A 13,367-nucleotide genomic window follows, 5' to 3' on the forward strand; every position below is an offset into this window, starting at 1 on the left:
GTTTCTTAAATAATTTGGGCAGTATGAATAACCCATTGCTTGGTCTAATGAGCCATACAGACAGGGTATTATTTTTTCACTTTGAGCAGAATTACCTTTACTGCATATTTGCAATTGGCAAAGATCCTGCCTGCATTCAGCGCTGTTCAGTTGGTTTGCATACAGGTAGGATGTATTAGAAATACAGTCACACAATATGCTGGAGGGGACAGAGAAAGGTTACACAATCCACGCTCCTGCCCCAGGACAACCTTTTCTTGTTTGCCAAGCTATCTGAGAGCTGGTGCTAATAGTCAAACATTAATTACTTTGAAATATTTTGCTGATATTTGGAATTAATTATTATAGAACCACAGAGATTGGAAGGGACCCCTGAAGGTCTCCTGTCCAACCTCCTTCTCAAAGCACATTCAGCTAAGGGCCATGTCCTGGTGGGTTCTGAATCTCTCTAAGGATGGAGACTCCACAGCCTTTCTCAGCAATGTGCTCTAGTGTTTGACCACTCTCATGGGATTTTTTTTTAAACTTATATCTAGTCAGAATTTCCCTTGTTCCAGCTTGTGTCTGTTGTCTTTTGTCCTTCCACTAAGCACAATCTTCTCTACACCCTATCATCATGTAGTTGTATTATGGTAATGGTTTATTATTTGCATTGAATAGACCCAAAAGAACCAATACTGTGGCCCCATTGCTCTTTTACAGAGCTACAAGAGGACAGCACAAACCCTTTATAGAGAAGCATATCAGGTTTTGAGTAGTTTGCAAAGTATTTGTGCAAAGGCTATTTCTTCTTGCTTCTTATAGTGCTTTTCAATACTTGCTAGAGACCAAAAAAAAAGAAGCATTGTCACAGAGCAGTGAAGGGATTAAGAAAACCCTTTTCTTATTTTGTAATATCTTCCAAGGAATGGCAGTGTTACACATTAACACTTATGAATCAAGAAACACACTAACTAGATTACCTGGAGGTATTATTTCACTCCGCTAAAACTTGGAAAGAGCAAGTTAAATTGCTCTGTTTCTACTACTAAGCCTCCATAAAGAAAAGAACCTGAAAAACTGTGCGTGTGTGTGCATGGGTGAGGGGTTAATGCGTGCAGTTTGTGCACACGGTCCATGTGCACAGTGAGCATTTTATCACTTTACAGTTTTGTGAACGTGACTTTCTAGGCATACCTGTCCATCAATGTATATCATTTAATTAATGTGCTCACATGGACTGATGCCCTGCCTTCACTTAATAATCAGAGAAGAGGAAAAGTTACTCTGTAACTATGAATCTGCAATGTGCAGATGGAAAAAACTATGGTTTCATGTGGAAATTCCATGAAATCTCCAGCTTTTAGCTCAGAAATAGAGTCAGCAGTAAAACCTTGTTAGTTTTTACAAGTTACGCTAATTTTCAAACACAAAAACTTCTATACTGACACAGAATGACCTTAATGCCTTTTGTTATTTAGAAGATTCTGGTTGGCCTTTATGATGGATGAAGATGAACTAAGCCCCTGTATTGGAAATCGGTAGCTCCACGATGATCAGTGATCACCACCAGGTCACCTGCGATGCACAAACAGAGCACATTCCCAGTTAGTACTATCTCCACGCAAGTGTTGCTTCCAAAGAGCTAAATTTTCCAAAATCAGGAGGCAAAAAAAAAAAAAAGATGGAAATCGATTGTGAGAAACCATTTTTATACAAAAATGTGAATGGAAACTAGATCCTTAAGATGAATTTATTGTAAGATCAGAAAGCTGCATTCTGTCATCAAGAAAAAGGACTGTTTTGGTGCAGAAAACTAGTCTTGATTCAATAAGGAAGTGAAAACAGCTATTTGACATAAACAATATATGAAAATGGTGAGGGAACTATGCATAGCAATCAATATAAATAAATTGTTCTGGAAATTGATAACAGGAAGCTAGAAATATGAGGGAAAATCCATGGCAGGTATTTTCTACATATATTTGCTGTAAAAAAAGTCATAGTAATGGCATAGGCCCTTCTAAATTGCAATACATAAATTCTTAAAATAAAAAATGTTTTTTGGTACAGGGTTCTGGTTTTAAAAAGAAAAGTGACTTCAGGAGATCAGCTAAAAACATTCCTCCACTTGATGGCAACTGTACTTTTCCATCAGAGGTGTTTTGTTCATCTGGAAGGGAATATATAAGGTACAGTTGATTTGGTAATTAGTTTTGGTGAGATCATCAGCTAGGCCAAAAAATGTTCTACTACATCTGGGAATGAGATGCAGTACTATATACCTGCCCCAATCACGAATACATAAAAAATAATACATAGAACATATTCTTATAGCATTATAGAAATATTCCTCAGTGCCTTGGAGTCAGGGCTGTGTGTTTAAATGGGGCAAAACCTCCTAATGTAAAAAGAAGGAGCACATTAGCATGCTATTTCATGTCAGGCTTAGTTTTTCATTTTCTATGTGGCTTTTATTCCGTACTGCTTTGTAAGTAAAAATCTTTATGGTTCAGTTTGGGCTGGAGTTTGTTCTTGGTAGTTTCCTGTTTCACTGATGACCAATTGATAGTATTTCAAACAATCTAACTGAAGAGTCTGCCCTACCAGAATTTGGATGCAGATCCATTGTAGCATGTGCAGTTTTATTTTAATGTTGGACTGGGGGGGTCATTTAACGCTCTGCAGATTGCAGAGCTGCGAGTAGAGAAACTAATTCCAAATAGTATGTCAGGAAAAAAATAGTTTTTTGATAAAAATAACAGAACAAAACCCAAGCACCACCCCAAAACCCATTCCTTTGGCTATGATTTTTTGTGTATGTTTTTAGTTTATCCTACAAAGCGAAGGCTTTTACATGAATAGCTGCCATTCTCTCCATACCTGACATTCTCTCCATACCTGACGACCAGCCCATACCACTCCTCACGTTTTTGGCCAGCCACAGCCCTATACACTGACCACACGGCACCTACAGCCGGCAGAGCCGGTTAAGCGTGATAAAGGAGTATCATACACCAAATGCAAAGCGTGAGAAAGTGACTTCCACCACCTGTTAGCAGCAGTGGAAGAGGCATCACATAGAGGAAATGAGGACAATTTGAGCATTGGGTTTGAAAATTTTAGGGAAAAGGGATTTCTATGAGTTATTCCTATTTCAAATAGCATGCCTCAACAGGAGGGGATGCGAGCAGAGGCACACTTGTTACTGCGAACCCAGCCCCACGTCCCTTGCACTTCAGGAAACTTCACGCTGGATTTGGCTCTACTTGGGTCCGTGGGCTTGGGGATCTGCCCGCCCAGGTGTCCAGGTCCTGCCCAGCATGGGCAGGAGACGAGACGACTCTGCTGCCGAGTGCTCCGCGGTCAGAGCGGTGCCAGGGCCGGTGCACGGGGCCCCCTTCGGACCCCACGGCGGAGCCCTGCACCCACCAACGCCAAACGCTGCTGCTGCCGCCGCCCGGGCCAGGCCCGTCTCACGGCCCACCCCGGCCGGGCACACCGCGCCCGCCGCCGCCTCCCTGTCCCGGCCCCAATGGCAGGGCAGGCCGGGCAGGCGGGGCGCGGGCACTCCCGGCGGCGGCCAGGGGCGGGAGGCGGGAGGAGCGAGGCGCGGCGGGGCCGGGCCGGACCGTGCGGAGCCGGTCGCAGGGCAGTGCCTGCCCGCAGCGCCGCCGACGGGGAGGCTCAGCTGCCCGGGGAGAGTCGCCCCGGTGTTTCTGTCTGGCTTTCCCTCCCCCTCTTCCCGCCTGCAGCCCGCGGCATGGCCGGGGCGCCGCGGGGGGAGCTGCTCTCCTTCCGCGACTTCCAGGCCGCCTGCCCCGCCGGGTACGAATACGGGTACGACGGCGGCCTGCGCGGTCTCCGGGAACGCGAGTTCCCCCGACTCCGAGGTACCACGGGCCAGGCGCAGCCCCGAGGGGCGGGTGAGGGGCGGGCGAGGGGCGGGCAGGGCCGTGAGGGGCGGGCCGGGGGCGGGGGAGGCCCGGGCCCGTCCGGGCTCTCCTCGTCCGCGGGCAGGAAGTTTCTGGTGCGAGGGAGCAGCGGGGGAAGGAGCGGCCGCCGGCAGAAAGCACCGGCCGCGCCTCGCCGCAGCCTCCTCAGCGGCACGGCGGGGGGCCTGGAGGCCGCCCCGGTCCCTCGCCTGCCGCACAGGTGCCCCGGGGCGGCCGTGAGCTCAGCAGCAGGGTTTGAGAACGGCGACAAGATGCAGAGCGAGATGCTAAGAAGTGGTGGGGGGAGGCAAATCAAAATGGTAAAAACAGCCCGTGTCCAAGTAAAGGTTAGACAGGTCTTTGTAAACTACCTTTGCAGGTTACGTGGATTTCCACTCCCGCCCCCCCCCCCCCAACGTTAAACGTTGCTTGCATGTATTACTTCAAATCTATTTGTGATAGATATACTAAAAGAATTGATTTTACTTAAAGAGGTATTGATGCCCATGATATTGGCACTTCAAAATACTTAGGGAGAAAACAGAGTAGAGAGCAGAGTAAATAACACCAGTTTGGATGTCCTGAACCTGTTACTTACACAACTCTTTCTGTTAAAAGTTTTGCGTTACTGTTCCTTTTTGTCATTTCTTTGAATTTGGGTGATCAAGTGCAAGGGTGGGCTTTCTCACACATGGGTGTTTGTAGTAAAGAATGGAATTACACTTTGCCTCTAGAGGGATGTGGAAAAAAACTTAATTTCAAGCCACAGTTTGCGGAACTTTAACTAAGATTCAGTAAGTTAATTTCACAGTCTGGTATTAGTCACATTAGTTGCATCAGTGAAAGTTTCGTAACAAGAAACTGCTGCTCCTAAATTCAGGCCAAGATTCTGAAAACTGGGTGTTTTGTAACTGAAACATTGTTTTGACATTTAGGCAGGTGACTTCTCAAAACTCCTGAGAATCAGGCTCGTTTCTTGTTAGGCTCCCCAGTTTTGAAATTAAGTGTATCTGCTAATGAATGATGTCTGGTGGACCAGTCTGGGTTCCCAAATGGAGGTCACATAGAAAATTTAGAATATTTCCAGAGAAAGATAAACAAAACCAAATACAGGGTATAAAATAGAATATTTTATATAGACTATAGAATAGAATATTCTATAAATCTATTTATATAGAATAGAATATTGTATTATCTGTCATAATATTAGCTAATTGAAATCACATAATAGTGTATGGTAAGGTGACCTAGGTTGTGAATTCCTTCTGCCCTTTGTTTTCCCCTTCAGAATTTTAATGTGTTACTCAATTCATAAATTGTCACCCATTCATCTTGAAAGCTTGTGACCTCCACGAGGAAGATCAGTGTCCTTAACTGATCGCTTTACATACATGTGGTGTCCCATCTGGGATCCTTGTCTTAAAAACAGGGGCACGTCTCCTCTAGTCAAGAACTTGTGCCTCCCAGTGATACCAGTAATGCGAAATGAAAGGTGTCCAGGGACAGGTTCTGAGGCCAAGTGCCTGAGGTGAAGTGTCCCGTGCCTTACCTGTCTGTCTGTCTCAGAGCTGACTAGTTGGACTAGTCCCGGACAGGGTCCAGGAACTGGCTGACAGTGGAGCAGTGTGGATATTAAGCACTTTGCTTGTGCTTATTCCTTGGCCTCCTTTTATTTAGCCATGTAGCTGTATCCCCACTAGCCAAAGGTCTGGACACACTGATGTTGATATTATAAAATGACTTTTCAAGCTCTAGGTCTTTGTTGCCTTGCTGAAATAAGAAGGATGTACAGTTTAGCAGCAACAATATTAAGTAAAGGGGCCTTCTTCAGGTGACTTACAAAAAATTAGTGGGAGTTTCAGGCATTTAACTATTTGAGCATTTTCAGTGACCTGCCAAAACATGCAGGTTGGGGGATGAGGCAGAAGTTTTAAATCTCTGGTGGCCTTGGGTCAGCTTTTTGGGTAAGTCCTGATTGTACACTCATTCACTAAGGAACCCATAGCTGTTCATGGGGTTGATCTCTGCTGGGTGTCTCTGTACTGCACCAAGATGCTCCAATTTAATCTTGCTACTAAAGAGCAATCTTAACTAGTTCCACTAGGCAAAAAAGAATGATCTCTATTTTTAGGTAGTTAACAGTAATGTCTTGCTCTGCCTGTTTATTTGGAGCATGCCTCAAAGATCATTACAGTTGGGTAAAAATCCAGGTTTTGCTGCTCACTTTTTATTTGAACAGAATTTTTTAAGTCCCTGTCTAGATAGCCATGAATTAAGCCTAATACTCAGTTTTGGAAGTGTCATCGTCTTAGGAGCAGCATGTGATAATGATAATTACTGCATGTCAACGTCTTCTCTTCTTCCTGATTACAGATATTCGGTGGCATCCACTAAGGACATCTTGTACGAATGGTGCTCTCTGGGGAAGGCAGAAACCTTTTCTGTGTTACAAACCTTTGGTGGCATGGTGCTAGTGCTTCTGTTGTAGCTCTAGTAAGAACAGTTGCACAAGTGCCTGTTGAGAAGAAAGTACAACAGGTGTGTGTAGGGAAGACTGTCTACGGGACATACTACAAACCCAGGGTTTTTCAAAGGTGGTCGTCTACCTGTGGTCCTATCACAGACACTGGGAGTTTCACTCGGCTCCATCAGAAGGAAAGTTAGGCTCATCCTGAATGCATTGAGGATTTCCCCTTCAGGTTTTGTGAAGGGATAAAAAGAACTACTTCCTTGAATCAGCAGGGGTCTGTCTTCGCACAAAAGGCTTAAATATTACCTTTTAAGCCAAAGTTTATCTTCACTTGTGTAATTCAAGGGCTGTTAGCTGACGGCTAGAGCAGCCCCTTCTAAAAATATATGTGGAGTCTGTGAAAGGGATCCCAGTTTCACAGGCAGCAGCATATGCCCAATATGTGACCTTGACTTTAATCTTGTGAGCAGCGTACCCTTATCTGTAGTGTAGGATTGTAAATTGTGCTTTAGAAATGGATAAAGAAATCAGCGGGAGTTTATAGGTTCTGTTGTTAAGTAATGGGGATGAATATGCTTCTGTGATGTTTATCATAGCAAAGAAAATATCAGCTTCAGTTTGTATCATGGTTTTAAAAAAGAAAAAGCTGACATGTGATTTGCGATGCAGCATTTAATCCCAAGATACCTTTCCAGTTTCAGTTGTGTGCCAGTATTCTCCTTTAAGATAGCTGTGTCCATTTCAGTTGGGAGCTTTCCAAGAGCAATAAGCAGTGGATACCCATCCCCCAAATAAAAACCAGTGCATATTAGCCACCACATATTCTTTAAGAGCTGCTGACTATTTGAAGATAGTCTTTAACTGAGGTAAGAAGCTCTGTTGCATTTAATGTCAAATCCGACACAGTCCCGTAATTCAACAAGAGTCGTGTGACAAATCATGTGTTACTGTCATAGTATGAACATTTGTGATATGTGTGATTACACACAACTAACAATAATAATGTAGCTTGCCTGATAAACAAAAAAGAAAGGCAAACTAAGCTTCGAGTAACAGAATTGGCCAACTCAAATGTTGTCCCATGGACTGGTCACCTGTACAAGAGCTTATTCTATGGTTCAGTTAAGGAATAGCTGGGTACTGAATCTGACCTTACACAAAAATAAGACTTTTTACTCACATTGCTGGTAATTATTTGCACTGAGACTTTTCCTGTAAGTAGGAGAATGGGAAAAGCAGGTCTTCTCCGTGCATGTCAGTAGTCCTCAGTGGCTCGGTTTGCAAAGGTCAGCTCTGTCCCCTGAGAGTAGAAAAGCCTATCTGTTTTGTCACATTTGGGGTAATCTGGCATTTTGGCTGATTTTCAGAAGTAGGAAATGCATTCTGGTATGTCAGTTCAGAGTAATTTTGTTGATAGGTAGCTGATGCTCATATTTTATGAAATTTGTGAAGATGAGGGTGCAGCGAGCTGGAAGAGTCATGCTCACCTCTTGATTGCAAATCTGGGCGTGACCTCAGTTTCTCTACTGCTGTGCCAGTTTGCTTGCCTTGTCAAACCAGAAATCCTACCAGCCTTGTGTCTGAGGTTTTTTCTTTAAAAAAAAAAAATGGAATATTTTTTATCCTAAAATAATTTGATTTTTTTTTATATACCTACAGGGGGGTTTTTTTGGGTGGGTTTTTTTGTTTTTTTAGACCTTTCTATTTGATCTGGTAGCTGTCTTGTGCTTGTGTTTATGTTACTTTCTGCTGATTTCCTAATTATTAATAATTTTTATCTGTGGATGAATCTGTACTTTTTAATCTTTTTTTTTCTTGAAGAATAAGTGACTGTGTGTGTTCATCAACACATTTTATAGTTAGGTGCTTTGAGCAGTATTGTTCTTTGAGCAAGTCAGCAATATACAAGTCTCACCATGCTGTTTAAAAACTAGTTTGATAATGAAGGATAAGTTTATTTTGCTTCATTGTTATCTAAGGTCTGTGCTAAATCAGAAGCAAGGCATGTGGCATTTTTTGCTCAGATGCAGTACTTAATTGTGAGTTCCCTGAAGCCCAGCCACCCATTGCTGGCCAGAATTAAGCTAGACATCTACAGTCCTGGGAGAAACAGCATCTCCCGGAAAGGTAAGATGTTTTCACCCACGTGCAGAGATTGGCATATGTTAATGTTAATCCAGCATTTACCTCTCCTGCCCAAAGGCAGCAAAAGCAATGTGTAGGGGAAGGATGAGGCTGCTTTTGTTCTCTCATTGGAAGATTCTGGGTAGTTAGAAAAGCTGCTAATTGTGCTGAAGGGTAAGTCTCAATGAGTTACCTCACCTCTAGCTCATCCTGAACAGAGAAGAAATCTTCTAAACCTCTTGTTTTGGTGTCTAAATCGGAGAGCTCCTCTTCCTACCACTGTGAAAGGCTTGTCTGCTCTCTCCTCAGCAGCTGTGAGATCGCTGGCTGGTAACCTGCTCCTGTTCTCTGTAGTCCTTCTGTCACAATGTGATTTGATTTTGTGAAACACTTTTTCTTTTTTGGTGAGGAAAAGAAAGCAAAAGAACTTATATTTATTGAAAGAGGCTCCTGGTGGACAGTTTGAAATGCTAGAAGACATCTGGGAAGATCCATTTAGTGGGTGGAGAAGGTATCGTAAAAAGCAGCAGTGGTATGGGAAATGTAACTGCACAACTCCGTGACAATTGCTTTGTAAAAACCAATATATATGCTCATGTAAAGCCTTAATGCTTCCTGTCGATTTCAAGTCAGCAGTAGTTATCTAAATAAGCTATTATCTAAAGAATTGATATCAAAGAGGAAACGTGTGTGGAACATAAATTGGATTTAGTACCAAATGCAGTAACAGCAACTGTGTGATAGTTTCAGATGGTTTCCTCTGCCTACACAGAAGTAACACGTACTGTTAAGGAATTTCTTACCTTGCATTTCAGGGTTGTGGTGGGTTGACCCTGGCTGGGGGCCAGGTTCCCACCAGAGCCACTCTCTCACTCCCCTCATTCACCGGACAGGGGAGAAAAGGCATAACGAAATGCTTTTAGGTCGAGATAAGGACAGGGAGAGATCACTCACTAATTATCGTCACGAGCAAAACAGACCAAACTTAGAGAGGGAATTCATCTAATTTATTACTAGGCAAAACAGAGTAGAGGAATGAGAAAATAAAATCAAGTCTTAAAACACCTCCCCCCACCCCTCCCATCTTCCCAGGCTCAACTTCACTCCCAGCTTCAACCTTCCCCCCCTCAGCGGCACAGGGGGACGGGGAGTGGGGGTTACGGTCAGTTCATCTCACGTTGTTTCTGCCGCCTCTTCATCCTCAGGGGGAGGACTCCTCTCATCGTTCCCCTGCTCCAGCATGGAGTCCCTCTCACGGGGTGCAGACCTTCAGGAGCAAACTGCTCCAGCATGGGGTCCCCCACAGGGTCACAAGTCCTGCCAGCAAACCTGCCCTGGCGTGGGCTCCCCTCTGCACGGGTCCACCGGTCCGGCCAGGAACTTGCTCCAGCGTGGGCTTCCCACGGGCCGCAGCCTCCTTCAGGTGCCTCCACCTGCTCTGGCGTGGGGTCCTCCACGGGCTGCAGGTGGAATCGCTACACCCCCTCATCCTTCCTCCATGGGCTGCAGGGGGACAGCCTGCTTCACCATGGCCTTCACCACAGGCTGCAGGGGGATCTCTGCTCTGGTGCCTGGAGCTCCTCCTCCCCCTCCATCTGCACTGACCTTGGTGTCTGCAGTTTCTTACATCTTCTCACTCCTCTCTCCGGCTGCAAAAGCTCTCTCCCTCTAAGTGTTTTTCTTCTTCTTAAATATGTTATCACAGAGGCGCTGATTGGCTTGGCCTTGGCCAGCGACGGGTCCGTCTTGGAGCCGGCTGGCATCGGCTCTGTCAGACACAGGGGGAGCTTCTAGCAGCTTCTCACAGAAGCCACCCCTTTAGCCTCCCTGCTACCAAAACCTTGCCACACAAACCCAACACAAGGGTTCAGACGGCCATCGGTGGTCTGCTCTGTGCAGGACTGATCTTTCAGTTGATCATCTGGAGCTGTGTGACCTTTTACGCTTCATGATGGACATAGCTCTTAGTGAAGAGGAGCCAATGATATTGTCATTGTAATATTTCAGCACTGAATAAAGTTTTAGTTACTTTAAAGTTTAATTAGAGGAAAAGAATTCCCTGAAAGATACAGGTAATGTCTTCTCTTTCTTGAATTGTATTGCTCAGAGAATATATATAATTCCATTTTCACTTCAGATTTGGTGTTGTAATACCCATATAAAGATGGTCACTGCACCATTTCACTGACTCTCTAGTCACCTATGCCACATAGTACAAGACATTTGAAACTCTGTCTGGAATACAGAAATGTTGAGCAAAAAAACAAAGTACCAAACCCTATAAACCTGATACAGTTGACGTGAACTCACAATTTTCAGGTGTATTTTAGAAATAAATAGCTGATCACTTGGGATTAGATTCTTTACAACAGGAAATAATTATATATAGAAATTAGATTTTTTTAAATCAACATGTAGAGATTAAAAAATATTAGATTTGGAAACATACTTTATGAGGTCCATAGATGCTACAGGGTATCAGCCACCCATTTACAAAAAATTGCACTTTTAATTAAAAGATATGTTATCTCTAAAATTAATGTCTGCACAAGATGTATATTAGTGTATGAAAGGATTGAAACAGGCAGGTGTTTTATTTAGAAAAGCACAAGATGCTTTCTTATGCCTTACTGAAAATTGGAAATGCGCCAAAATTTTGTTCCTACAAAATTCCACATCAGTGGTGCTTTCTTCCTTCCATTGCCTTTGCTTCCTCTTAGGTTCTCTTGTTGTCCTCCTCTGTTGTTACGATGCTACTGTATGTAAGATGTGTATTGATTTCTTCCCAGCATATTTCTGTATATTTCCGTACGATGTATATCTGATTTGGTTTGTGGGGTTTTTTAAAATATGAAATGTAAGACTATTAATTAAAGAGTGTATCTAAGTTTTCAGACAGATGTGATCTTTTTCTTGTGTCTCTGCACTTCTACTGGAATTTCCTCTGCAAAATCACAACCTGGCATGTGAAGCTCTTGAAATTTCCATCCTATGTTACGATAGCAATTCCTGTATCTGAGCTGCTTACCAGAATTCAAGGGTATTCCCAGTCGAAGGACAAAAAGACAAACGGAGAGGTGAGAGGTCAGTTCTTGTTGATCAGCTTGATTCATTGCATACTTGGTATCGGAGAGATGCTGCAGAGATATCGCCTGGGTGTGAAAGGACCGTCACTGAATTCAGGAAGACCATACTGCAGAGTGCTGCATAGTAAAAAGCACTGATAGGAGAGGTTGATAAATGGCTAGACGGCACAATATATTTGCAGAGCAGGAGGTTAGTGGGATGCTTAACTCGGAGATGATATTTAGGTAGTAGGATGCTGAGCTCTCAAATGTCTCAGGCTTTTTATAATAGGTTGTATTGCCCCAAGCCGCAGGAATATTCAATGCAGATGTTTTCCTTTATGTGACACAAAAATACTTGTAGTTGTTTTTTCTTTTTATTTTTATACTTCACTGAACTCAGAAACTTAAGAACGGAACTAAAAATACCTACTCATATAAATATGTCAACTTGAGGTTGGTATAATTTAGTTTTTTAATTTTCCTAAGTTAATAATGCTGATAGTGTTACCATGTCTGCATACTGATCTGCACACAAACAATTTGGATCACAGACTGGTTTCTGTCACATTTGTTAGGAGACGGAGATGTGGTTTCTGGAGGTAATATGGAAAAGGTGGCATCATGAACCAAAGGTGTGGGAAGTGGATGTCAGAGTTGTGGAGAAACGGGGATAGTAGTGCAGGGAGGCATAAAGACAGGCCACAAAGCAGTAAAAAGTTAGACTTCATTAGTTTCATTGCTAATGAAGCAAGTCGTTACGCTCCTTGGCAGCCCAGATAGATCCTGTGCAGTGATGCTCTTTGCCCCTTCACCTTCTGTCCTGCTGCGAGGTGCCTGCGATGGGGATGGGACCCCAGCCAGGCAGCTCTTGTGAGAGTGTCATGCAGGAAAGTGTGAAGTTGCTTTTTTCCTGGTATGCGGAATATACATACAAAATTGGAAGGCAGGTCTTTGGGAGAGAAATCTATTTTATTTTCCTCTTCTTCCTTTCAGGTTTATACTGACTCATTCCTCCTTGTAGCAACCACGGGAATATGGCTTTTGCAAGAGAAGTAAAAAAGATGTGGTTTCTGTGCTTGTTCAGATTAGTTCCTGGAGCAACAGGATTTAAAATGCTTTTAAAAGAAAGCTAAGAACATGACTGGACAGGATTTTTCTCACTTATGTTCTTCTTAAAGGAAAGAGATATCCAAGGATGTGACCTTTTGGTGACGTGGTTAGCTGGGGAAGGACTATTACACCACTAAGCTTACTTCTGGCAATATGCAGAATAATGCCCTAAATTAAAATTTGGAAAGATGACAGGAAACTCATTTGAACAAATATTCATTAATTAAATTAATGTTGTGTGAATTAATTTCATTAATGCACAATAAAACACCAAATATCATTGTTCGTACCCCTTTGCAAACTTATTAACAGGTCAGGTAAAGTTAGAGTCATCAGAAAGTTTGTCCCGTAATTTCTTCCTGAGGAAGAAACTGAAGCCCAGCCTTTTCAACATTTTTATGTTCATGCCACACAGTGCATTAAAGTTGTCATAATTCAGTAATTTGGAACTGATGGTATCAGTACAGGGTACAAACGTATGTTGCCTTACTTTAAGAAAAAAGACTTTATATTGCTGTTGAGTAAAAGACACTGTTCATCTGCTCTGCCATTCATTTCCCAAGTAACTTATTAAGGAGTGTAACTTATTAAGTAACTTATGAAACGTGATCAGGAGTCACATTTTTATTATTTGTATATCTGCCTATAATTTCTTTCAATGTAAACAAACAGAATTGTCAC

General features: G+C 43.0%; 1 protein-coding gene across 2 annotated transcripts in view; it reads left to right on the plus strand.

The window, feature by feature from the left end:
* The first annotated feature begins 3,608 nt into the window (after positions 1–3,608).
* The window catches only part of MOCOS (molybdenum cofactor sulfurase), a 229,206-nt gene continuing 219,447 nt past the window's right edge, over positions 3,609–13,367 (plus strand). Inside the window, exon 1 of one of the 2 annotated variants that reach the window (XM_054814508.1) lies at positions 3,609–3,872. In XM_054814508.1, the coding sequence (XP_054670483.1) occupies positions 3,743–3,872 (130 nt within the window). In that variant the 5' untranslated portion in view covers positions 3,609–3,742. The remainder of the gene's footprint in view (positions 3,873–13,367) is intronic. The other variant, XM_054814512.1, reaches the window with a different exon arrangement.

The sequence above is a fragment of the Grus americana genome, chromosome 2 (genome assembly GCF_028858705.1).
Source record: "Grus americana isolate bGruAme1 chromosome 2, bGruAme1.mat, whole genome shotgun sequence".
Taxonomy (NCBI): Eukaryota; Metazoa; Chordata; class Aves; order Gruiformes; family Gruidae; genus Grus; species Grus americana.